The following is a 26,045-nucleotide window of genomic DNA, read 5'->3' as shown; positions in this document are numbered from 1 at the left end:
CATCCTCGCTTCAGATCCCACATCAGGGCAAGGAAAAACTCAACCCAGTGGGACAATGAGAAACCTTGGAGGTAGATGTGGGCGACCGGTGTAATGGACGTCGAGTCGATCTAACATAATATTGTGAGAGTCCAGGCCATAGTAGATCTAGCAATATATTGTGAGAGTCCAGTCCGAAGTGGATCTAGCATAATATTGTGAGAGTCCAGTCCATAGTGGATCTAGCATAATATTGTGAGAGTCCAGTCCACAGTGGATCTACCATAATATTGTGAGAGTCCAGTCCATAGTGGATCTAGCTTCTAGCATAATTCCATAGTGGATCTAGCATAATATTGTAAGAGTCCAGTCAATAGTGGATCTAGCATAATATTGTGAGAGTCCAGTCCTTAGTGGATCTGGCATAATATTGTGAGAATCCAGTCCATAGTGGATCTAGCATAATATTGTGAGAGTCCAGTCCATAGTGCATTTAGCATAACATTGTGAGAGTCCAGTCCATAGTGGATCTAACATAATAGTGTGAGTGTCCAGTCCATAGTGGATCTAACATAATAGAGTCCAGTTCAGTGTGGATCTAACATAATAGTGTGAGAGTGTAGTTCATAGGGGATCTAACATAATAGTGTGAAAGTCCAGTCCATAGTGGATCTAACATAATAGTGTGAGAGACCAGTCCATTGTGAATCTAACATAATAGTGTGAGAGTCCAGTCCATTGTGAATCTAAAATAATAGTGTGAGAGTCCAGTCCATAGTGGATCTATATTAACTAAAAAAAAAAAACTATTGTGTATGTATGTCACACTGAAAATACTGGCACACATCAAATCTAATATGCAAATCACTTGCAATTGTAGCACAAGGCACTTTAAATTACTTGAACAGAGGCCTAGAAATGTTTTACAATCTTCCTCGACTTTATTTCATACATGAATAGCTCAAAAACTTTCTCCACGCTCTTTTTTTTCGTTCACACATTAGAGTCATGTTATTTTTGACAATAACAACAAAGCTGAAATGGGGAACAATAATCTTAAAAATCATAAAGATTATGTGTTTCCTCACTGAGGGCTTTAGTGGAATGAGGAATACTAGCAATGCCCTTCAGTATGTGGGCAGAGACAAATCAATCGATCGCAGTGGATCAAAATGACTATAGATCACACATTTGCATGCAGATTTACACAATGAAAATGAACAGTTGAGTCCACTTTTACATAAAAAATTTTAAAATCCTGATATTTTGTAACTCAACTATTTAATGAAAAGCATTTTGACATTTTTTTAAATTTATGCTTGTTTGGATGATCCGTTTTCCTTCTCATTTGAACACATTTGAAAGTCTAATATTTTCACTTTTTTAAACATGTATCGTGTCTCAATTTTAACCTGTTACATACTGTATGCGCAATAATTTCGTTCAGAAAATGTTGACTTTGATTGCACAGAAAGGAAAACAAATAAAATGCCTGTTTACTCATTTCTCGGACAAACAACTCTAATGCATTTACAAACCCCGTTTCCATTTGTTGGGAAATTGTGTTAGATGTAAATATAAACGGAATACAATGATTTGCAAATCATTTTCAACCCATATTCAGTTGAATATGCTACGAAGACAACATATTAGATGTTCAAACTGATAAACATTTTTTTTTTTTGCAAATAATCATTAACTTTAGAATTTGATGCCAGCAACACAGGACAAAGAAGTTGGGAAAGGTGGCAATAAATACTGATAAAGTTGAGGAACGCTCATCAAACACTTATATTGAACATCCCACTGGTGTGCAGGCTAATTGGGAACATTTGGGTGCCATGATTGGGTATAAAAGCAGCTTCCATGAAATCCTAAGTAATTGACAAACAAGGATGGGGTGAGGGTCACCACTTTGTAAGCAAATTGTCGAACTGTTTTAGAACAACATTTCTCAACGAGCTATTGGTGGTGTATATGTTTTTACATATATATATGTATTATCCCCCAGGTGTGGATTTTACCATATACGGTCCGTAAAATCATAAAAAATTTCAGAGAATCTGGAGAAATCACTGCACGTAAGCGATGATATTACAGACTTTTGATCCCTCAAGCGGTACTGCATCAAAAACCGACATCAGTGTGTAAAGGATATCACCACATGGGCTCAGGAACACTTCATAAAACCACTGTCAGTAACTACAGTTGGTCGCTACATCTGTAAGTGCAAGTTAAAACTCTACTATGCAAAGCCAAACCCATTTATTTGATTGATTGATTGATTGATACTTTTATTAGTAGATTGCACAGTTCAGTACATATTCCGTACAATTGACCACTAAATGGTAACACCCGAATAAGTTTTTCAACTTGTTTAAGTCGGGGTCCACGTTAATCAATTCATGGTATCAACAATATCCTGAAACGCCACCGGCTTGGCTGTGCCCGAGCTCATCAAAGATGGACTGATGCAAAGTGGAAAGGTGTTCCGTGGTCTGACGAGTCCACATTTCAAATTACATTTGGAAACAGAGGATGTGGTGTCCTCCAAAACAAAGAGGAAAATAAGCATTCGGTTTGTTATAGGCGCAAAGTTCAAAAGCCAGCATCTGTGATGGTACGGGCGTGCATTAGTGCCCAAGGCATGGGTAACCTACACATCTGTGAAGGCAGCATTAATACTCAAAGGTCCATATAGGTTTTGGAGCAACATACGTTGTCATCCAAGCAACATTATCATGGACGCCCCTGCTTATTTCATCAAGACAATGCCAAGCCATGTGTTACAACAGCATGGCTTCGTAGTAAAAGAGTGTGGGTACTTTTCTGGTCCGCCTGCAGTCCAGACCTGTCTCCCATTAAAAATGTGTGGCGCATTATAAAGAGTAAAATACGACCGCGGAGACCCCGGAATGTTGAACGACTGAAGCTCGACATTAAAAGAAGAATGAGAAAGAATTCCACTTTTAAAGCTTCAACAATTAGTTTCCTCAGTTCCCAAACGTTTATTGAGTGTTGTTAAAAGAAAAGGTGATGTAACACAGTGGCGAACATGTCCTTTCCCAACTACTTTGTTGCAGCCATGAAATTTTAAGTTAATTATTATTTGCAAAAAAAAATCATGTTTATGAGTTTGAACATCAAATATCTTGTCTTTGTAGTGCATTGAACTGAATATGGGTTGAAAAGGATTTTCAAATCATTGTATTCCGTTTATATTTACATCTAACACAATTTCCCAACTCATACGGAAACGGGGTTTGTAATGCACTTGCAGTCTTAACAAATGGGTCGTGTTCAGCAGACCTATATCATGTCATCAAAAAGCGGAAAAAAATAATTTGACAACAGGGTAAAACATGTTTTAGAAGCAGGGCAGGAATTGAACGTCGCCCTCGACGGCCATGGCTCTCACTGCCCCTCTGTTTGGCCGTGTGCCCCTCAAAAAATTATATACGCGAAGGCGATATTTGCCGTGATGCCCCAACAGACGCATCTATTTGCGTGGCGCAGTGGTAGAGTGGCCGTGCGCAACCCGAGGGTCCCTGGTTCAATCCCCACCTAGTACCAACCTCGTCACGTCCGATGTGTCCTGAGCAAGACACTTCACCCTGGCTCCTGATGGGTGCTGGTTAGCGCCTTGCATGGCAGCTCCCTCCATCAGTGTGTGAATGGGTAAATGTGGAAGTAGTGTCAAAGCGCTTTGACTACCTTGAAGGTAGAAAAGCGCTATACAAGTACAACCTATTTATTTATTTATTTATATTTTTCACTGCGCGATTTTCATGTCATGACGGCTTCTTTGACCATTGATGGGTTTAATTTTCTGCCTCTTATGAATCGCCGAGGTCCCACACGCAGCACAGTGGTATACAACAAAAAGCCTCACCGGGCCAAACAAGAGTTAAATCCAATGCACTCCTCAAAGCCCAGTGCACTAAATGAAGAAGTCTGATGAGTTTAGTTAAGGTAAAAAAGTTGTTGTATTAATTTGTGAAAGCATTAGAAGACATTCAACTCTCAGCATATAATAAGTAACACACTGTTCATATTTAGTAAAGCAATGTGATGATGTGTGTGGGTTTCCAGTTTTCTCTAACCCACTTGACCAGGCTAGTATAACATGAATGAAAACTGCATAAAGAAAACACTCCTGGCCGTGCACTAAATGTTATAAAGCCCCAACATGTTATCGTCATTGTGGGCAAAAGGAACACTCAGTCTAAGCGTGGGTTCTTTCTGAATGTACTATGACTCGAAGCGTTCTTATTGTGGAATGCAAAGTAAATCACATTCTTCAGTATACGTTCTACTTTGAATGTACTGTAGGCGAGTAAGATTTTGTTGTTGTGGTGTGGTTTGAGTTGACTCATTTGACTCAAAAATTGAAGACAGACTGAGAGTGACTTTGAAAAAAATGCTGATTAAAATGTGATTGTATTTGGAAACAGAAAAGTAATTCAACAATTCCAAATCCAAATCAATGAGGTAACAGTTGAAAGAGTACATGTCATAATTGTTTTAGGACTCAACATTAATACTAAGCTAAATCGGAGAGTGCATACATACTATTAAAAAAACAAAAAAAAACAACTACCAAAACAAATTGCAATAATACATAAAATCAGAGCTTTTCTTAATCACAATGCTCTCCAAATGCTATATGATACCTTCATACTTCCATACCTTGCTTACTATATTGAAATATGGGGAAACACCTATAAAAAATATACATCCAATTTTCTGATTAAAAAGGAAATCTATCAGATTAGTTAACCATGCCGAGTATCGTGCCCCCACAAATCCACGCTTCATTAAATTAAACAAATTAAAACTGCATCAATTTGGATATAGCACTTGTGATGTATAAGGCACACAACCACACGCTTCCGTACAGTATCCAAGAAATGTTTCATCCCAGGAAATCGTGCTACAACTTCAGAGGAAGGGGCATTTTCCAAATATCCAAAGCGAGGACTAACATAAAAACCATGTGCATAATTTTTAGAGCTAGGATGGCCAACTTAAAAGCTTTAAAACAATTACAAAAAAAAAACTATGAAGCCAACCCAATGGAAAACTACAGAAAATTGGAAAAAAAGGTACAAAACAGAATGACATAGTGTGAAGGAGCAATTTTCAGTTGTACCATGGACTTCAACTTCTGCTTAAGTACTAAAAATTACCTCTTTGTATTTACTGTGTTACAAAGAATATACCGTTATTGTACATTTAGGTAAATATATTCTGGTGGTGTATATGTTTTTACATATACATATATGTATTATCCCCAGGTGCATGTTTTTGCACACATTTTAAACAGTGATCTGTTTAAAATGTGTATTGACTCCTTCCCAATGTGTATTGACATATTTTTCACATTTTAAACAGACACTGTTTTCTATATATATATATATATATATATATATATATATATATATATATATATATATATATATATATATATATATATATATATATATATATACTATCGTCCTTAACCTTTAAGCTACATCAATTATGACCGTGGACTTAAAATCTTTTTTTTTTTTTTGATGGCCTTCCTGCCCTGAAATTTGACAAAAGCTTAATGAGACCAAATGCCAAGTGGCTTTGACCCTAAAATGACAAAACTCCAGGCCTGTTTCGAAGTCGCGTCAGTCTCCAACAACTCCTGACTCCGACTGCTCGTCCACACGCTCCTCAGAACACACATTGAAGTAAATGCTTACAAGCTGGAAGTGCCAAATTTCTTGCCATCTCCCTTTTTAATCTCCTATGCCAAATAATTTGATTAAAAAAATGTGGACTTTGCACAATATGCTTGAAATTTCCACAAATACACCAGGATTTACACTAGAATTGGAACCATTTCATAAACGTCATGTTTTGTGCGCAGTGACTTATTCTGTTAACACTATAAAACAAAAACCTTAGTAATGTAAAGGGCTACATAAAGAGAATTGGATTAAACAAAAAAGATGCAATATGAACATAGCCTATGTCTCAAAAGTCCCCCCTTTTTGGTGGCCTCTCAAGGAAGCAAAACTGCTCTTACTGTGACCTTTAAACACAAAATTTTGTTGTCCTACTTTTTCATATCTCATAAGTATTGTAATTGCACCACATTGTCTCATTATATGTTTTCTTTTCACAGTTGTGAGATGGGCTTTAAAGATGGCGACCTTTTCATGTCATATAAAAGCATGTTCCAGGATGTTCGAGACGCTGTGGATTGGGTTCATTTCAAGGTAGATTAGCAATTTTGTACAGTGAACTTCATTGTTATCTTGGCAAATTGCTTACTTTCACTTTTGTTTTCATAGGGGTCCTTAAAAGAAAAGACTGTTGAAAACCTGGAGAAATATGTAGTAAAAGATGTGAGTACAAAAAAGACCAGACAATTTTTCAGCGAACAATGTGAATTGATCAAAAGTTAACACATGTTCATGTTCATATTGTATAGTAACTAAATAACTAATTTAAAAAGTACACAACAAGTTTAATTTTTATAGTTATCCATCATTCCATTAAAACACATCATTTAAAAACAACACAACATGGTGAATGTGAAAATACTTGTTAACTTCCATTGAACTAAATAATTGATGTAAAAAGAACCCAAGTTTATTGTCCTTCTACTAGTAGAACTCATTTAAAAAGAAAAGTTTAATAGGATAGGATAGACCTTTTATTTATCCCACAATGGGGAAATAAACATTTAACGGAATAGCTAATTTAAAAACAACACAACAAGTTTAATGTATTACTACTAGTTAACCAACATTCAACTAAATAACTCATCAATAAAAAACACTACTTGAATTTGTCAATACCAGTTTACTAATATTGAACTTTAAAACTAATTTAACCGTCACTAGTATTTAACCAAAAATCAACTAAGTAACTCTTTGTTGAATGTTAACTAATTTAAACAGTAAATACATTTTATGTTACACTACCAGTTAAATGGTAAATGAGTTATACTTGTATATTGCTTTTCTACCTTAAAGGTACTCAAAGCGCTTTGACACTATTTCCACATTCACCCATTCACACACACATTCACACACTGATGGCGGGAGCTGCCATGCAAGGTGCAAACCAAGACCCAACAGGAACAAGGGTGAAGTGTCTTGCTCAAGTACACAATGGACTTGACTAGGTTGGTAGAAGCTGGGGATTGAACTAGGAACCCTCAGGTTGCTGGCACAGCCACTCTTCCAACCGTGCCATGCCATCCCTATCATTAAACCATCATTCCATTTGAATACCTTGTTTAAGAAGAATACTACACAGTGAATGTGACACTACTAGTTAACCAACATTCAACCTAACAACTCATATGAGTGTTACGACTATTAAACCAACATTCAAGAAAATATATTTTATTAAAAACACATGTTTAATGTTTTACTACGAGTTAACTAACATTAAACCAACACTCCCCCTTACCTTAACAAGAAAGCAAACATGTTGAACAATGTCCACCCTGGATGCATGACCAATGCCAACAGAGCAGGTTTGGTTGGGGCTGTGGAATCTGAGCTTTTTGGTCAAGACGAGAAGATTCTTATATAATAATTACATACTCACATCGTCAAAAACTAGAGCGACTTGGAAACTGGCCTTGATGGATCTAATTTCCCGTTGCCATGCCCCACCAAAATGAGGGGCATTTGGAAGGTTGAATTTGAAGTCAATCTGATATTCTGTCAGTTGCCTGTCTTAGTTGAGGTTCCATCCCTGCAAACACTGTCCTGAGATCTCTTTCGGCTCCTCAGAAGTTGGTCTCACAATCTGACAGTACCTCTCTTGGTCTTTCCCTCCTGGCAATGAACCGACGTAGAGCGAGAAGGAATGCATCGACATCCATGGAGTTGAGGAGCTCGATGTGAACTGCTCGAGTTGTAAGACACTTAAAAATGACACCACACCGTTTCTCTGATGTTCTGCCCACTTCTACCAGATAAGGTCCAAAACAATCCACACCTGTTGAATGGAAGGGTCTGAGGCGTTGCGGTAGCAGATCTGCCATCTTTGGGACCGTCGGTTGAGCTCTCCAGCGTTGACAAGATGGGCAACTGTGCTGATGGTGCTTGACAGCTTGTCCTCCTCGTAAAATCCAGTAATGTCTCCGAAGTTCTGCATAGACTCGCTCTGTACCTGGGTGCAGAAGACGTTCGTCCATGTCCTTGATGAGGAGTTTAGTTATCTGATGTTTTGGGTCCAGCACAATAGGATGGATCTCTTCTAGGTCCAGGTCCTAGAGTCGTCACAGCCTACCCCCAACTCGAATTAACCCTGTAGTTGAGTCCCACTCAGGGGAGAGGCACACCAGACGACTCTTAGCTGACACTGAGATCTGTGTTTTAAGAGATATGATGTCTGCGGGAAAGGTTTCAACTTGACATCTTCTTAGCAACAGAAACTCAGCTTCTAGGGAGCTTATTGTCTGACTGTGTGTCGAACCTCCTGGTGCTTCCTGTCCCGACTGCTGAGTGACTTTTACTAATTCTTTCCAGGTATTGAATAGAGAGGCATCCGGAATATTATTGTCGCTTTGCACTACTGCAAGACCACAGAAGGTGATGCTCTTTAGTTCGGACAAAGTCAGGGTTGAATCTTTCTCTGGTCTTTTTGGCCAGTATCCCGCACTTTGCCTGAGAAATGGGGGTCCTTGACTCCAGCACCTATCTGCCGCAAGTTCCAGAAATGGTTTCCCCCTGGTGATGTCATCAGCAGGATTGTTGTGAGTGTCAACATAACGCCAGGATTGTCGATAAGTCAGCTCCTGTATTTCTGAGACACGCGTTCCAACAAAGACCTTGAAGCGACAAGAGTCCGACTGGAGCCACTCCAGGACAGTGGTGGAATCCGACCACAGGGTCGTCCTAAGAGGGAGAGTCATCTCTGTCTTCAAAACCTTGGCAAGCTGAGCTCCAGCTAATGCTGCACAAAGCTCCAAGCGAGGCATGGATTGTTGCCTTTTCGGAGTTACCCTTGATCTTGCCATAACGAACGAAGTGAGAATGACATCTTTAGTCTGTAGTCTGACATAAGCAACTGCCCCATATGCTCGTTCAGAGGCATCACAAAAGATGTGGAGATCATACTCGGGACCAGTGTTTGGGATTGGTGTGTAGCAACGTGGTATGGATAATTTATCTAGATGTTGGAGTTCACTCTCCCACTGCTTCCAGGCCTCCTGCAGGGCTCGTGGTGAGTCTGAGTCATCCCAGCTTCTCTGCTTGGACCATAACTGCTGGATGAAAACCTTGGCACGGGTCGTATATGGTACTATAAACCCCAGGGGTCATACTGACTGGCTAGCTCCTGATATGCAGTCCTCATGGTCAATATAGTATGTTCAATGTTTCTACATTGATAGCCAAGGGTGTCGGTAGCACAGTTCCAACTTAGGACTAAAGCAGGCTCTTGTGGCTCAACTCGGTTCTGGCTTAGCCACTGCTCTGTGGTAGTCGATCTTCCTTCAGTAGGGACTTGGGCTAACACCTCTGGTTGGTTACTTGCCCATTGTTGGAGGTCAAATCCTCCTTCTTCCATCAGTTTGCGCAGCTGAGTCACCTCCTGTGCAGCCTCAGATATGTCGGTGAAACTCTTTAAGCAATTATCCACATAGAAACTTTGCTCCACAAATTTAAGAAGTCCTGGATGGCTGTGTTGGTGACTCCGAGCGAGTTGCTGCAGAGCAAATATTGCACAGCACGGGCTGCATGTCGTTCCGAATGGAAGCATTTGCCATTCATAAACGTCTGGTGGGTTTTCGCTGCGCAAATCTTTCCGGATAAACCAAAAGAGTGGTCTATCTTCAGGGAGAAGACGGCCCTGATAAAACATTGCTCGGATATCTCCACTTACAGCTACCGGGTGCTGTCTGAACCAAAGAAGAACACCTAACAATGATGGTCCCGGTGTAGGCCCAGGGAGGAGTTGGTCATTGACAGACACTCCCTGATGTCGAAACGAGCAGTTGAAGACAAGTCTTGCCTTCTCGTTATGGAACACAAGATGATAGGGAAGATACCAGGCTTCATTGGACAGTTCTGCAGGGGCGTCGCCAGACATATTTCAGTGGGGCACGTGCCTCACTGTTGATCTGCAGTGCCCCAGTAAAAATTTCACCGATAAAAAAAAACGCTTCAGAGTTTTAAGTCTACATAACATAAACAACAGCGCACATACTACTTAGTATGGTAATTGATTGCTACTGTATTCACTCCACGAAACAGTGAGCACATGACTACTTAATATGGTAATTTATTCACGTGTGGATCGAGACTTCGGTTGAGAGAGGGGGGGGGGGGGGGGATTCGAATGACTGCGTGAGGTAGGTGACGTTAGCCAACAACAATTTGTTAATTACAATATTTTGATTTTGATTTGACTCAAACTGTAAATCCTAGATGGATTTAAGAAAGGTATTCGCCCGCAGCAGAGAAGAAGCGAGGAATGAGACATGTAAGTGAAGTCCTAGCTAGCTAGGCAACATCATTGTCTTAAGTTGATGCTAAGTTATCTAACGTTATTCCTTGTATCAAGACAAACATATTCATTTGCTGTACAAGCTGTCGGGGGAATTTCCAATGAACATGAAACATAATGTTGGTTATTGTCTGCTGGTTCTGCATCAATGATGATTTGGAGTAAGCCTGTGTGAGTTAGTGCTTCTGAAATGGTTTATCTTCAGGAAGAAAAACATTTTTCCATATCATCAAGTCGTGAGACAAATTTTTAAATCATTCAAGTTTATTTCACAGAAAAATAGCACGGTAGTCTTGTCTTGTTAATTGGTGTGACTTTGACTAAAATAATGTTGTTTTGTCACCAGAAAAATGGCTACAGCTAAAGCATTTGGTTTTGTTTCCAGAAAAAATAGTAACATTTCTGTATTTGTTTTCAGAAAGATGGCTGAAAATATCGGGTTTTGTTGCCCCATTTAGATTTTTAAAAAATATATTTCCATGTCTGTCCTGAGTCCTCCTCCAACTTGTTAGTCGGTTTGCCTTTTGCTAAAATACTCACTAATAGTCACTAGGAAAATGGCTAAAAATATCTGGTTTTGTTGGTTTTGTTTTGTTGCCCTAAACTTTTTTTTTTTTCATGCACACATGTGACTGCGACTCACTGAAAATGACACACAATCCACTTTTATGTCACGACCCAGCAGTTGGGAACCACGGGTCAACTGTATAACAGTTACTGTAATATTTCCATGTCTGTCCAGAGTGATTGACTACTTTGCAAAAATGAAAACGAGACGTTACAGTTTACTTCTCAGAAAATGATTCCCTGAACAGACACACAACAGTTGTTCATTTATTCTACTACTGTGGCTTTATTGTTTTGTGTATATTTTATAGTTTTGTGTATCTGATATAGGATTAGCCACATTGCCATAAATGGAAATTAAATAATATAAAAGGACCCAGAGATGTAGGGGTGCTTTATTTTTTGTTTTACTTTTGTAGATGCTAAATTCGCAGATGATTACTGCAATATATATTTCAAAAAGATTCATTGCTCTTCCTTTTTGCTTTTACCAGTAGCAGTTTAGAAGTCTGGAGTAAAAAAGTGCACAAGTAGGTCAAATGCATTAGTTAATTTCAGGTGGTTGATCAAAGATCCATACAACATAATCTGATATGATTTCATAGTTTTAAGCACTATTTATGTATTTTTTATGATAAATAAGTGCTAAAAATGTTTTTGCTTGCGCGCTTTGCATGCTCACATAAATTATTTGTGCCCCAGTACAGTATTAGGTCTAGTGATGCCCCTGCTGTTCTGTCTCTTCATGCGAGAGCTTCTTGACATACCCTGCTTGAATGAGCTTAGTGATCTCAACAGAAAAGGAAGTGACTTTCTATGGATTCTTCTAGAGCCTTTTCTCTGTGCTTCTTAAGTGAGCCATAACGGTGGATATGGAACTGTTGAATTTAGGCATATCTTTCTTTCTTAGGAGGGGTGTTGCATAGCGCTGGACACCCTCTATGTCGACTCGCCGAATTCTTGTCTCCAATAGGGTGATTGCTTCCTGATCTTCACGAGAGCGGACAACAATCTTTTCATTCCTGAAAGGCAAAACATCAAGTTGCCATAACTTTTCCACATTACGAAACAAGATGTCATTGAGAGTGGCAAGTGTGGTAAATAGACACAATTGTGTTGAGCTTTGTTCTTGTGTTCTTTCCTCCACCCCTTGTAAAGTCCATCCAAGTGCTGTGTGGATGGCTATGGGTCCTCCGTTATTTCCCTGGCGGATTGGGTTCGTGGCAGTGATCAAGTGCACATTGTCTGACCAGATTAACACTAGGGGGCGTGCATTGGAGAAAGGTTGCAACAAAATCCCACGTACAGTAGATGTGTATACTTCCTCTGAAGTCTCTGAACTGGGTAAGTCTGGTTCATCAGATCCAGACCTTGTGCAGTAAACGCACCTTGCACTTTGTACCGTTTCCCCGGGTCCTTTATAGGGGAGATGTCAAAGTCAACTGTTAAACCCTGGAGGTGGGTAAGGTCTGTGCACACGGTGCGCAGGGCAAGAATTTCATGTTGGCCAGGCAAGTATAGATGTTATGCTGCGTCAGGTAAAATCTTAGTTCAGTGAGCCCCATCATCTAAGACAGCAAATGTCTCCATTGATTTTGAATTATGGTGCAGCAGTACAGGGACAACTTTCAGGAGCACTCTACTTGAGGTGATGCTGGGAGTCAAATGGACACGACTCTGTGGAAGTCATCTGGGTGTCTTCAGTATACCTTTGAGCTACATTGTGGAGAACTTGGAGGTGGATACCATTGCAGTCGCTGCAGGACTTCTTGAGAGTACATACGTCAGGTGCATGAGCACGTGCACATCTCCGGCATCGTGCTTCTTCTACTATCCATTTATCGAAGTGCGCCGCAGAACGTTTTCTGATCTGTTGACAGCGACTAATATAGTGTTCCTTGCTATTGCAGAAGAGACAATGCATTTTGTTAGTTTTGTTGGTCCCAGCAAGCGTGTGCTTAATAGAGGCACCCTGTCGTGTAGGCGCTGCTCCAAGATATAGAGCTGTAGCTTGACCTTTGACCCTGAAGGGACCTTTTTCTGTTGTGTTCCCCGAGGGCTTCTCCTGTTGATAGCGTTGCACCAATCTGCTGGAGAGGCGCTGCTGTTGTGCTTTACCTTGAAGCCACCCATTTAGGTCCTGCAGGTTGTAGGGGTTTAGACTTGTGCCATTTAATTTGCCTTGTAACTGTAGATGCTCGATGAACCCATCTCTGTTGTACTTTGGCAGCTTGCTAAGTAGGCGATCGACATGTGAGCAGCAGTTCAGTTCCATGCCTTGTGGTCCCTCTAAGGAGAGCAGCATGCTTACTAGGAGATGGACACGCAGAGCAAAAATCTGAAAGGTGCGGGCATCAGTCGGCTTGACATCTGGGGAGGTCAGAATGGCTGCTATTTCGCTTTGAGCAAGCTTATGTGGCTGTCCATACTGGAACTGCAAAGCTTGCATGGTGGCTGTATATGGGTATGGAAGGTGGCGGCACAACTGACCTATCATTTGTGCTTCTGGAAACTTGAGATGTTCAAGTAGCACATGATATTTGTAATTCTCACTTAAGTCTGTATGGGGTTCGAGTAGGTTACAAAGAGCAAGCTTGAGGTTAGCGAACTCTCTTTCACTATCTGCAGTAAAATCTGGAATTTTAGGTTGTGCCACCCCGTAAGTTGAGCGTTGTGATACACCATATGTTGAGCGTTGTGACAAGTTAGTGGGTAATGGGGGAACATTGGGACTTGACAGCATCTGTGGCTGATAGACTGTGGGCATGCTACCCTCTAGTGGTGAAGTGTATAATGGGTACTGAGGTGTTGTTACTGCTGTGAGCCCTTCGAGGTGATGAGATACGTTTGCACCTCAGTGAGCGTCGGGTATTGCAGGTGGAAAGGGATGACGGAGCCCATTCAGGGGGTTGTAAGAAGTAACTGCAGGTGCCCAGGTTGCTGTAGTGAGTTGATGATCGGCTGGTTGGATGCATTCTCCGGATTTGCCACAGTGCTGAGGAGGGCCCTTGAGTTGTAGTAAACATGTGTCTTTGCTGGGGAGTTGTTCCTTATGTACAGCAGGCAACGCCATTCTATATGAAGCAACAGAGGAAGGGGAGCTTGGGCATTGTGGTGTGAATGCTTATGTTAATGTAAGAAGTGGGGAACCAGCTTTCTCACGTGCAGCTGCGGGAATGATGTCCACTTTATTAGTTTCATTGCCTGACACTGAATATGTGCTTGCTGTTATACATCCCCCAAGTGGATTCTTTACAAAGTTCAGCTGCTTTGTTACTGCTTCCGGTGAGTGAGTATGTGAAATGAAAATTGCAGCACAACTGTCGCTTACTGAAGGAGGTTGTGCTGGTGAAGGCTCATTATGAAGGTCATTTCCATCCATTTCTTCTTCCATGAGGAAGGAAGATATGTGTTCCATCAGCTGTTGTCCTCGCCGTTGTCTGCACTCACATTTAGCAGTAAGTTGAGTAATTTCATCCGTCTTCTCCTTTTCCTTTACTGATACTGATTCCATTAGTTTCCTGAGTGAAGAAACATTCAGCATTTTGACTGACGTGGCACGATGTGAGGTTACTCCGTCATCTTTTTGAAGCAATGCATCTGCTTGGCTACTGTTCGCTGCGGCCGCTGCTCCTCTCTGCTCCTCCATCTCGGCAGTGGTGGAGGAAAGGGCAGGTCGCTGCACATTATAGGCAAGGATGTAGTCTTCAAGATGTTTTGGGGTACGGCGTTTCCTCACCGATCAGTCTCGTACAACAGGATGAAATGGAGAAGCAGATTCATCCTCTGATGACATATCCATTGTAGCCAATTACATCCGGCTCAAAGGACCTTTGTTGAGTATTAAACTCTTTGACTGTTTTTTTTGGATATTGACCACGTTGGAGTTCCAGTCAGAGAACACACGGTCATCATTTGGACTCTTCCAACTTTAATGGTGCATATTGGGTTATATTAGGTGCAGTTAGTATCTGTAAACCACAAACAAACACCCATCAACATTTATGTAATTTATCTAAACAACAATATATATATATTATGCCTGTAGATATGCTCTAAGTAAAGTACTAGAGACATAATATATTGCATTTTCACAATGGCACGTGAGCTAGCCACATTAGTAGCAGCAATGCTATCCTAAACAGGGAGATGTTAGCTTGTAGCATTCTGACAACACAGCACTAATGATATTAATAAAACACCAGTAAATGTTGCACAAACACAGTGATGTCTATTAATAAACTAAATGATTTTTATATAACAATTACACACTCCCATCGTCAAAGACTAGAGCACTGATTAAACATAGCAGAGAAACAAGTCAGCACACATTAACACAAGTCAAACGGGAAGCGGAAGTGACACCTACAGGAAGGAAGCGGAAGTGACACTGTCAAGAACTGCTTCAAAATAAAGTATCTGAAACGTAGATAACGTGAAGACTTCTTAACAAAATGTTTTAATTTTCCTGGAAGTTGTCGTTACTTCTACTGAAGTGTGGCTTTTGACTACTTTTTACTTTTTCTGAAATATTTTCACCTAATTTGTTTGATGTGTTTTTCCTTACTCAGCCAAAACTTGCTCTCCTCCTCAGTCGCATGAGTGAAGTATCCAAAATATTCCTGGCAACCAACAGTGATTATGAATACACTCAGGTGACATGCTATGAAGTACAATGAGATAACACGGCATATTAATCTAGTACTGTCAAATAATTAGCTCTGCTTTTTTTTAAAGAAAATTATGACCTACTTGTTTGATTTCCCTCATGGTCCAAAGGTAAATGGTCGTGCTTTAACTTTGATATTAGCACTGTATGCTTATCAACAATGTATATATATATATGTGTACTTTGTGCGTTTGCATGTACTGCAGCCGGGTACAGCCCACAGGCCCTGGCAGTCATACTTCGACTTGATCCTGGTTGATGCTCACAAGCCTGTGTTCTTTGGAGAGGGAACAGTCCTGCGTCAGGTTGACACTGTGAGTGTATCAATATAATCTATCATTTGAAAATGTGAAGTGAAATGAATTATATTTATACAGTTCTTTTCTCAAGTGACTCAAAGCGCTTTACATTGTGAAACCCAATATCTAAGTTACATTTAAAACCAATGTGGGTGGCACTGGGAGCAGGCGGGTAAAGTGTCTTGCCCAAGGACACAACGGCAGTGACTAAGATGGTGCAAGCGGGCATCGAACCTGCAACCCTCAAGTTGCTGGCACGGCCGCTCTATCAACCGAGCTATACCGCCCCAAATGTATCTATCAATTATTCTTTCTACATGTCCTTTATGAGTCAATGACATTGAATTGTAGATAAAATATTTTTAACTGCACTTCAATCAGTCAATCAATCAAATTCGATTTATATTGCCTGTAATTACGAGTGTCTCAATTGGCTTCACAAACTCGATCTAAATCCACACGCGGGCAAGGAAACATTTTTAAAAACCCAGATGAGGAAAAAGAAGAAACCTTGAAAAAGGACCGAAGATGCTAGGGCTCCCTTCCAGGGTGACTACTTCAATAAGTATAATACAGGCTACAGTGTAATTGTTTACAGTGTAGTTCTGTCTTTACTGTCATTGTACCCAATAACAATCACAATATGTATCTACTCCTCCTCCCTCTTATGACTTATTCTAGTTTGTATGTAATCCAAACTTTCAAACGAAGCGAACATTACACCACAGCGTGACTCGGTGGATACAGCGGCCGTGCCAACAACTCGAGGGTCCCGGTTCGATCCCCATCTTCTGCTATCCGAGTCACGTCCGTTTTGTCCTTGAGTAAGACACTTCACCCTTGCTCCTGATGGGTCATGGTTAGGGCCTGGCATGACAGCTACCGCCATCAGAGTGTGAATGTGTGCGTGAGTGTCGAAATAGTGTCAAAGCGCTTTGAGTATCTTAAAGGTAGAAAAGCGCTATGCAAGTATAACCCATTACCATCGATTTTTGTTTAGTAGTGTAACGTCTCAGTTAAGTCTGGACCACAGATGCAGTGGCAGAACATCAGGTAAAACAATAATATGTTTATTTAACTAAATGTCAAACAAAAACATTCCGCTAGAAGGCTGGAGACAACTGGGCAAATACAAATATGCAAAAGTCACACAGTTGAAAACTGGAAACAGTGGTGTGTTGGCAGGTTTCACAGGCAGACGTGACAAAGTGAAAGAGCCAGCAACGACTTGCCCGTTCCCCTCAGCATAAATAGCAATAGGACAAACATGAATCAGGTTTGCCCAATTGTCTTGGCTTCAGCTGTAACCAAGTCTGTAATCAACAGAAGAGAGAGAGGCAGATGTAAAGATGCAAACAGGGGAAATGTAAAACATGACAAGTCGTCCCTTCCCTTCTGCTATGTAGCCAAGATGACGAATTTTGAGTGTGGTAGGTGTCCATCACTGTACACGCCCCCAATTTGGGCATGCTTTGTACAACATCCAGGTACTGACAGTGTACTACATTTTACTGTACTTCTCGCTGTGAACACACTTACTGTATGCAATTAAAAGACTCAGGGCCTGATCTACTAAAGGTTTCCATGTATTAAATATTGTGATTACCTGATAGCACACGCAAAGCTGATCTATTAAGCTTGAACGCAGAGGATTGTGTCTCTTAAAATAAGGAGCGCAATCTATTTAGCGTGTCTATCTTCATGAATATGCAGAAATATACGCTGATCATCAGAATGCCCACAATACTCGGAGTAGAAAATGCAAATGTAATCATTTAGCACACGCAGTTTGATCTGCCAAGTCTAAAACTTCGCCAGAGCTGTTTTGTGTCTACATTGTGTCTAGAAAGGACATGCAAACTGGCAGATGCCCGAAAATGGTGGAGTTGCAGGAGTGCTTGTAAAATGGCCAGAAAAAGTGGTACATAATAGTCTGCTGCGTGTTTCAAAATATAGCAAAACGCAAAAAAAGCAAAACATGTTAACATGGATATGCATGATGAAAGCCGCAAAGTACACGCAATACCCTCTTTTAAATAGGGCGGTTTGCACCAGTTAACAATTTGTTCACGCAGTCTTAGTAGATCAGGCCCTAAGTGTAAGTATCTAAATGCACCAAGTCTGACACAGTCAATGTTTGTGCATTTCAGAAAACTGGTCGACTGAAGATTGGCACATACACTGGTCCTCTCAAGCATGGAATTGTTTATTCTGGAGGTAATTGCATGACCTCTTTTCAGACAAAAAATAAATATTATCATTATTAGTTTCTGTTGATATCTCTCTTTTTAAGTAGTTGAACTACAACAAGAAAGTTGTTGTGAAAATTGCGGACGCTTATCAGTGACGTGCGGTGACCTTTACACCATGTGAGGTATAGATGCCTATAGTTGTCTTTTTTTTTTTTTACTTCAATTCATATGCTTTAATCATTCGTAATACAAGTTGCACAATAAAATAAGAAAAAGACGACAGTAATTCACTTTAATAAAATTAATAATGGTATGGTAATGGTATGGTATGTGAAATGGGACCAAAATGTGTTTGATAAAGTATTTAAATACTGTTTGTTCCCATTCGCCTTAATAAAATAGATAAAATATTTCTGTTTCTTATCTTTCTGTATCCGAAGCGACACTATCTATCCTGTCTATCCTCCATATAAACATAGTTTGTATTATCACATTCATTTTGTCCTAAAGTCTAGTTTAGAGAAGTATTCGATTGTAGCTGAGATAGGCACCAGCGCCCCCCGCGACCCCAAAGGGAATAAGCGGTAGTAAATGGATGGATGTATTTATAATCACATTCATTCATTTCATTACATTCAAAGCCTTAAAACAATGTATTTGCTTCTGACAAAAAAAAAAAAAAAAAATCTACAGTGTAAAAGCTAGAAATTTGTGGTGTAAGAATGTATCTGCAAATGTATTTTTATAAATTCTTTTAGCGACATTGTGTAAGCAGACCAGCAATAAGACACAAAAACACAAATAAGCAGGTGAAGCGGCATCAGACCCTGAATCCTTATTATCGGTTCCTGAGCAGATTTTTACTCAAGTAAACGTTAAATAGCTATTTTAATCATAAAGAAAATACATTGATGATAAAGATCCATCCATCCATTTTCTACCGCTTGTCCCTCTTGGGGTCGCGGGGGGTCGCTGGAGCCTATCTCAGCTGCATTCTGGCGGAAGGCAGTGTACACCCTGGACAAGTCGCCACTTCATCACAGATAGACGGACAACATTCACACTCACATTCACACACTAGGGCCAATTTAATGTTGCCAATCAACCTATCCCCAGGTGCATGTCTTTGGAGGTGGGAGGAGGCCGGAGTACCCGGAGGGAACCCACGCAGTCACGGGTAGAACATGCAAACTCCACACAGAAAGATCCCAAGCCTGGGATTGAACCCAAGACTGCTCAGGACCTTCGTATTGTGAGGCAGATGCACTAACCCCTGTAACACTGTGCTGCCCATGATAAAGATTAATGAACAAAATAATAATATTTGTTTTATTGAGGGTTTTTTTTCCCATCAAGACTAGTGAGGCTGCGTCTTGCCTGCCTACCCTGACCGCATGTCCCTTCTGCTTTTAATCTATACTTGATCATCTTCTTACTCACTGAAATGTATGCATTTGTTCAATATTTCAATCAATTATATTCAGGGCAATGAGAGAAAATATTATGTTTTTATAATCACCATTTTTTGTTTCTTGTCACTGACTTACTGAATACACACCTTGTTTCAAAACAATGCAAAAGTGAATATGGATAACTTAGATACAGCTAAAATAAATGATGGAGATAGATTAATAAATAAGTAAAGAAAAGTAAATACTGACCGAATATATGACTTGTGTATTGGTGGTGAAAGCATTAAACATTTAACGATAGAAGTGAGAGTAAATAAGAGTATAAGAGTAAGTTAAATAAGAATACATCAATAAATAAAAATAAAAAGGACCAAAACTAATATTTACTATTAGGGATGCAAGAATATCAAAATCTCAAGCTACGATAATATCCCAGTAATACACCCACGGAAAAATATTATTGTGGTATGCCTATCAAAAATTTTTTCCAAAAAAGACCTAAAAATGTTGTGTAAAATGAAGGGACAAGAATGTTAAGGATAAACACACCTACTGTAAATAAACTCAGACATAATACTCAAATGTTGTGATCATACTATTTCTACACACAAATAAGTAAGTATATATATAAGTATATATATATATATATACATTAGAGATGTGCGGATATGCAACTATATCATCCGCAACCGCATCACTAAAGTCGTTATCCACCCGCCACCCACCCGAACCAACATTTCATCAATGCCACACCTGCCCGCCACCCGCCCGTTGTAATATATTTAATATAGACGATGCAAGGCATTAGTGAGGTTAGGAAGTGTAACTCCCTCCAAATAGAACAGACACAATGGCTTTCTTGAACTGATTTATTTGAAGGCTTCCATTCCCTTCAAATTCAACGTGAAAACTGTAATAAATAAAGCATGTTACAAACGTTAGAATAATAACATGCACAGCATGTGGATCAAACATTTTACCAAGTAAAATACCAACCAATGACAAATACCTCGTTGGTCATACCCGGAAGTAGCTTCCTTACATCCGTCGACAGACCAAACGAGACACTTCAAAATAAAAGTATGCCCACATACTGTTTCAAAGAGTGCTGCTAGTTTTTCGTATGTGGGTAACAACATTTAACTATTTATAAATGGTTGATTTCTATAGGCTAGTAAGGTAAAGTGTTATACCTGACAAGTTTGGGCTACCTTGCTTCTGCAGCCTTCATCAGAGGTGTCACGTGATGTTAGCGTGACGTTGTCTGTGACGTGTTATATGGATTGTACCATCAAGAGTTGTCAGGTACAACACTTTACCTACTAGCCTATATAAATCAACCATTTATAAATACACGTCTGTAGGCTAAATGAACCTCTTCAACATAACATTTAACAATGCATAATGTTGCGGCTGGCTACGGGGTGTTAGCCAATGACTTTGGCTGGGGAGCGGGACTTCCGGGAGAGATAGGGAAGTGACGTTGTCGACAGGAAGTGAGAGTTCGAGTTGTCCCGGGAAAAGCGTTAGAGACGTGAAAGCTGTTGTGTGGTTGTATTACATTTTGTGCAATAAAGACAAGACAAACGAAGAAGTTTTAGGAGGCTACATTCCTGGGATTATTACAATATATATTTCCGAATTGGTTCAACCGCCACCCGCCCGTATCTATTTAAAATCTATTTTTTCATCATGTCACCCGCCCGACCCGCAGTTTATCCGCGGACTCCGCAATTGTAACCGCAAACCGCGCATCTCAAATATATATGTGTATATATATATATATATATATATATATATATATATACGTATACATATATATATGTATATATATATATTTATATATATTAGGGCTGCGAACCTTTGGGTGTCCCACGATTCGATTCAATATCGATTCTTGGGGTCGCGATTCAATTATATATCGATTTTTTTCGATTCAACGCGATTCTCGTTTCAAAAACGATATGTTTTCGGTTCAAAACGATTCTGTATTCGTTCAATACATAGGATTTCAGCAGGATCTACTCCAGTCTGCTGACATGCAAGCAGAGTAGTAGATTTAAAAAAAAAAGCTTTTATAATTGTAAAGGACAATGTTTTATCAACTGATTGCAATAATATACATTAGTTTTAACTATTAAACGAACCAAAAATATGACTTATTTTATCTTTGTGAAAACATTGGACACAGTGTGTTGTCAAGCTTACGAGATGCGATGCAAGTGTAAGCCACTGTGACACTATTGTTCTTTTTGGGACGGCATGGCGCAGTTGCGAAAGTGGCCGTGCGCAACCCGGGGGTCCCTGGTTCAATCCCCACCTAGGACCAACCTCGTCACGTCCGTTGTGTCCTGAGCAAGACACTTCACCCTTGCTCCTGATTGGTGCTGGTTAACGCCTTGCATGGCAGCTCTCTCCATCAGTGTGTGAATGTGTGTGTGAATGGGTGAATGTGGAAGTAGTGTCAAAGCGCTTTGAGTACCTTGAAGGTAGAAAAGCGCAATACAAGTACAACCCATTTACCTTTTAAACATTTTTATAAATGTCTAATGATAATGTAAATTAGGAATTTTTAATCACTGCTGTGCTGAAATTATAACTAATATTGATACTGTTGTTGATAATATACATTTTTGTTTCACTACTTTTGGTTTGTTCTGTGTCGTGTTTGTCTCTACTCAATTAGTCTGTTTATTGCAGTTGTAAGTGTTGCTGGGCACAAGTGTTGGTTTTGGAATTGGATTGCATTGTTATGGTATTGCTGTGTATTGGTTTGTTGGATTAATTAAAAAAAAAATAATACATTTTTAAAAAAATGAGAATCGATTCTGAATTGGGGCTTCACGGTGGGAGAGGGGTTAATGCGTCTGCCTCACAATACGAAGGTCCTGCAGTCCTGGGTTCAAACCCAGGCTCGGGATCTTTCTGTGTGGAGTTTGCATGTTCTCCCCGTGAACGCGTGGGTTCCCTCCGGGTACTCCCGCTTCCTCCCACTTCCAAAGACATGCACCTGGGGATAGGTTGATTGGCAACACTAAAATTGTCCCTAGTGTGCGAATGTTGTCTGTCTATCTGTGTTGGCCCTTCACTCTACCCGGCAATGGATCTCCACAGCTCCGGTCTCCAGGGTAAATGAAGAGTCCAGCAATTAGTTGCAAATCACGGTTTTATTGAGGTCTTGCACACAGCCAATCCAACAAAACACAAGCACTCTTGCGCGCTACCGCTCCCTCACCTCGCTCGCCCGCACACTCACTGACGTCACATGCTGTCACATATTGAAGGGCCACACACATACGCTACTCTCGTAACACAGTGGTTCTCAACCTTATTTCAGTGATGTACCCCCTGTGAACATTTTTGTAATTCAAGTACCCCCTAATCAGAGCAAAGCATATTTGGTTCAAAAAAACAGATAAAGAAGTAAAATACAGCACTATGTCATCAGTTTCTGATTTATTAAATTGTATAACAGTGCAAAGTATTGCTCATTTGTAGTTGTCTTTCTTGAACTATTTGGAAAGAAAGATATAAAAATAACTAAGAACTTGTTGAAAAAGAAACTAGTGATTCAATTATAAATAAAAATTTCTACAAATAGAAGTAATCATCAACTTAAAGTGCCCTGTTTGGGGATTGTAATAGAGATCCATCTGGATTCATGAACTTAATTCTAAACATTTCTTCACAAAAAAAGAAATTTTTAACATCAATATTTATGGAACATGTCTACAAAAAACGGCGGGCGGTGTTGATGAACGTGGACCCCGAATTATCCATCCATCCATCCATCCATCCATCCATCCATCCATCTTCTTCCGCTTATCCGAGGTCGGGTCGCGGGGGCAGCAGCCTAAGCAGGGAAGCCCAGACTTCCCTCTCCCCAGCCACTTCGTCTAGCTCTTCCCGGGGGATACCTAGGCGTTCCCAGGCCAGCCGGGAGACATAGTCTTCCCAACGTGTCCTGGGTCTTCCCCGTGGCCTCCTACCGGTTGGACGTGCCCTAAACACCTCCCTAGGGAGGCTTTCGGGTGACATCCTGACCAGATGCCCAAGCCACCTCATCTGGCTCCTCTCGATGTGGAGGAGCAGCGGCTTTACTTTGAGCTCCTTTCGGATGGCAGAGCTTCTCACCCTATCTCTAAGGGAGAGCCCCGCCACCCGGCGGAGGAAACTCATTTCGGCCGCTTGTACCCGTGATCTTATCCTTTCGGTCATGACTCAAAGCTCATGACCATAGGTGAGGATGGGAACGTAAATCGACCGGTAAATTGAGAGTTTTGCCTTCAGGCTCAGCTCCTTATTCACCACAACGGATCAGTACAACGTCCGCATTACTGAAGATGCCGCACCGATCCCCCTGTCGATCTCACAATCCACTCTTCCCCCACTCGTGAACAAGACTCATAGGTACCTGAACTCCTCCACTTGGGGCAGGGTCTCCTCCCCAACCCGGAGATGGCACTCCACCCTTTTCCGGGTGAGAAACATGGACTCGGATTTGGAGGTGGTGATTCTCATTCCGGTTGCTTCACACTCGGCTGGGAACCGATCCAGTGAGAGCTGAAGTTCCTGGCCAGATGAAGCCATCAGGACCACATCATATGCAAAAAGCTGAGACCTAATCCCGCGGCCACCAAACAGGAACCCCTCAACGCCCTGACTGCGCCTAGAAATTCTGTCCATAAAAGTTATGAACAGAATCGGTGACAAAGGACAGCCTTGGCGGAGTCCAACCCTCACTGGAAACATGTCCAACTTACTGCCGGCAATGCAGACCAAGCTCTGACACTGATCATACAGGGAGCGGACTGACACAATAAGAGAGTCTGGTACCCCATACTCTCTGAGCACTCCCCACAGGACTTCCCGAGGGACATGGTCGAATGCCTTCTCCAAGTCCACAAAGCACATGTAGACTGGTTGGGCAAACTCCCATGCACCCTCTAAAACCCTGCCGAGAGTATAAAGCTGGTCCACAGTTCCACGACCAGGACGAAAACCACACTGTTCCTCCTGAATCCGAGGTTTGACTATCCGGCGTAGCTTCCTCTCCAGTACACCTGAATAAACCTTACCGGGAAGGCTGAGGAGTGGGATCCCACGATAGTTGGAACACACCCTCCAGTCCCCCTTCTTAAAGAGAGGGACCACCACCCCGGTCTGCCAATCCAGATATCCACACAATGCTGCAGAGTCTTGTCAACTAAGACAGCATCCAGAGCCTTAAGGAACTCCGGGCGGATCTCATCTACCCCCGGGGCCTTGCCGCCGAGGAGCTTTTTAACTACCTCAGCACCTTCAGCCCCAGAAATTGGAGAGCCCACCACAGATTCCCCAGGCACCGCTTCCTCATAGGAAGACGTGTTGGTGGGATTGAGGAGGTCTTCGAAGTATTCCCTCCAGCGATCCATAACATCCGCAGTCGAAGTCAGCAGAACACCATCCACACCATACACGGTGTTGACGGTGCACTGCTTCCCCTTCCTGAGGCGGAGTATGGTGGTCCAGAATCGCTTCGAAGCCGTCCGGAAGTTTTTTTCCATGGCTTCCCCGAACTCCACCCATGTCCAAGTTTGGAGACTCTGCCAGACGTTCCCAGCAGACCCTCACAATGCGCTTGGGCCTGCCAGGTCTATCCGGCATCTTCCCCCACCATCGCAGCCAACTCACCATGTTGGTTGAAAGCTCCGCCCCTTTCTTCACCTGAGTGTCCAAAACATGAGGCCGCAAATCTGATGACACAACTACAAAGTTGATCATGGAACTGCGGCCTAGAGTGTCCTGGTGCCAACATCCGCAGTCGAAGTCAGCAGAACACCATCCACACCATACACGGTGTTGACGTTGCACTGCTGCCCCTTCCTGAGGCGGCGTATGGTGGTCCAGAATCGCTTCGAAGCCGTCCGGAAATTTTTTTCCATGGCTTCCCCGAACTCCACCCATGTCCGAGTTTGGAGACTCTGCCAGACGTTCCCAGCATTAATATACAACGAAAACTCTAACCTTAGTCCTAACATAAATAATAAATATAAATAGTTTGAGGTGCTTACTATGAGGTCTGTCACACCGCTGCCTCTACACCTGGCTGTTATCTACCGCCCCCCAGGGCCCTATTCGGACTTTATCGAATAATTCTCAGAGTTTGTTGCTGATCTAGTGACACACGCCGATAATATAATTATAATGGGGGACTTTAATATCCATATGAATACCCCATTGGACCCACCGTGCGTAGCGCTACAGACTATAATTGATAGCTGTGGTCTCACACAAATAATATTACCGCATCGGAGCGGTAATACGATAGACCTAGTGCTTGTCAGGGGTATCACCGTTTCCAAAGTTACGATACTCCCGTATACTAAAGTATTGTCCGATCATTACCTTATAAAATTCGAGGTTCAGACGCATGTTC

The 26,045-nt window shown here is 41.2% G+C and overlaps 1 protein-coding gene across 11 annotated transcripts in view; it reads left to right on the top strand.

The window, feature by feature from the left end:
• Window positions 1–26,045, top strand: part of LOC133559336 (cytosolic purine 5'-nucleotidase-like) — a 104,301-nt gene that overhangs the window by 45,511 nt on the left and 32,745 nt on the right. For 9 of the 11 annotated variants that reach the window (XM_061911006.1, XM_061911003.1, XM_061911008.1 and 6 more), the window contains 6 exons: window positions 6,140–6,233; window positions 6,309–6,362; window positions 15,627–15,710; window positions 15,793–15,834; window positions 15,931–16,038; window positions 18,174–18,240. In XM_061911006.1, the coding sequence (XP_061766990.1) occupies window positions 6,140–6,233; window positions 6,309–6,362; window positions 15,627–15,710; window positions 15,793–15,834; window positions 15,931–16,038; window positions 18,174–18,240 (449 nt within the window). The remainder of the gene's footprint in view (window positions 1–6,139; window positions 6,234–6,308; window positions 6,363–15,626; window positions 15,711–15,792; window positions 15,835–15,930; window positions 16,039–18,173; window positions 18,241–26,045) is intronic. The other 2 variants (XM_061911005.1, XM_061911007.1) reach the window with 2 other exon arrangements.

This window comes from Nerophis ophidion, linkage group LG09 (assembly GCF_033978795.1).
Source record: "Nerophis ophidion isolate RoL-2023_Sa linkage group LG09, RoL_Noph_v1.0, whole genome shotgun sequence".
In the NCBI taxonomy this organism is placed as follows: domain Eukaryota; kingdom Metazoa; phylum Chordata; class Actinopteri; order Syngnathiformes; family Syngnathidae; genus Nerophis; species Nerophis ophidion.
This window is presented reverse-complemented; position numbering and strand designations above follow the sequence as displayed.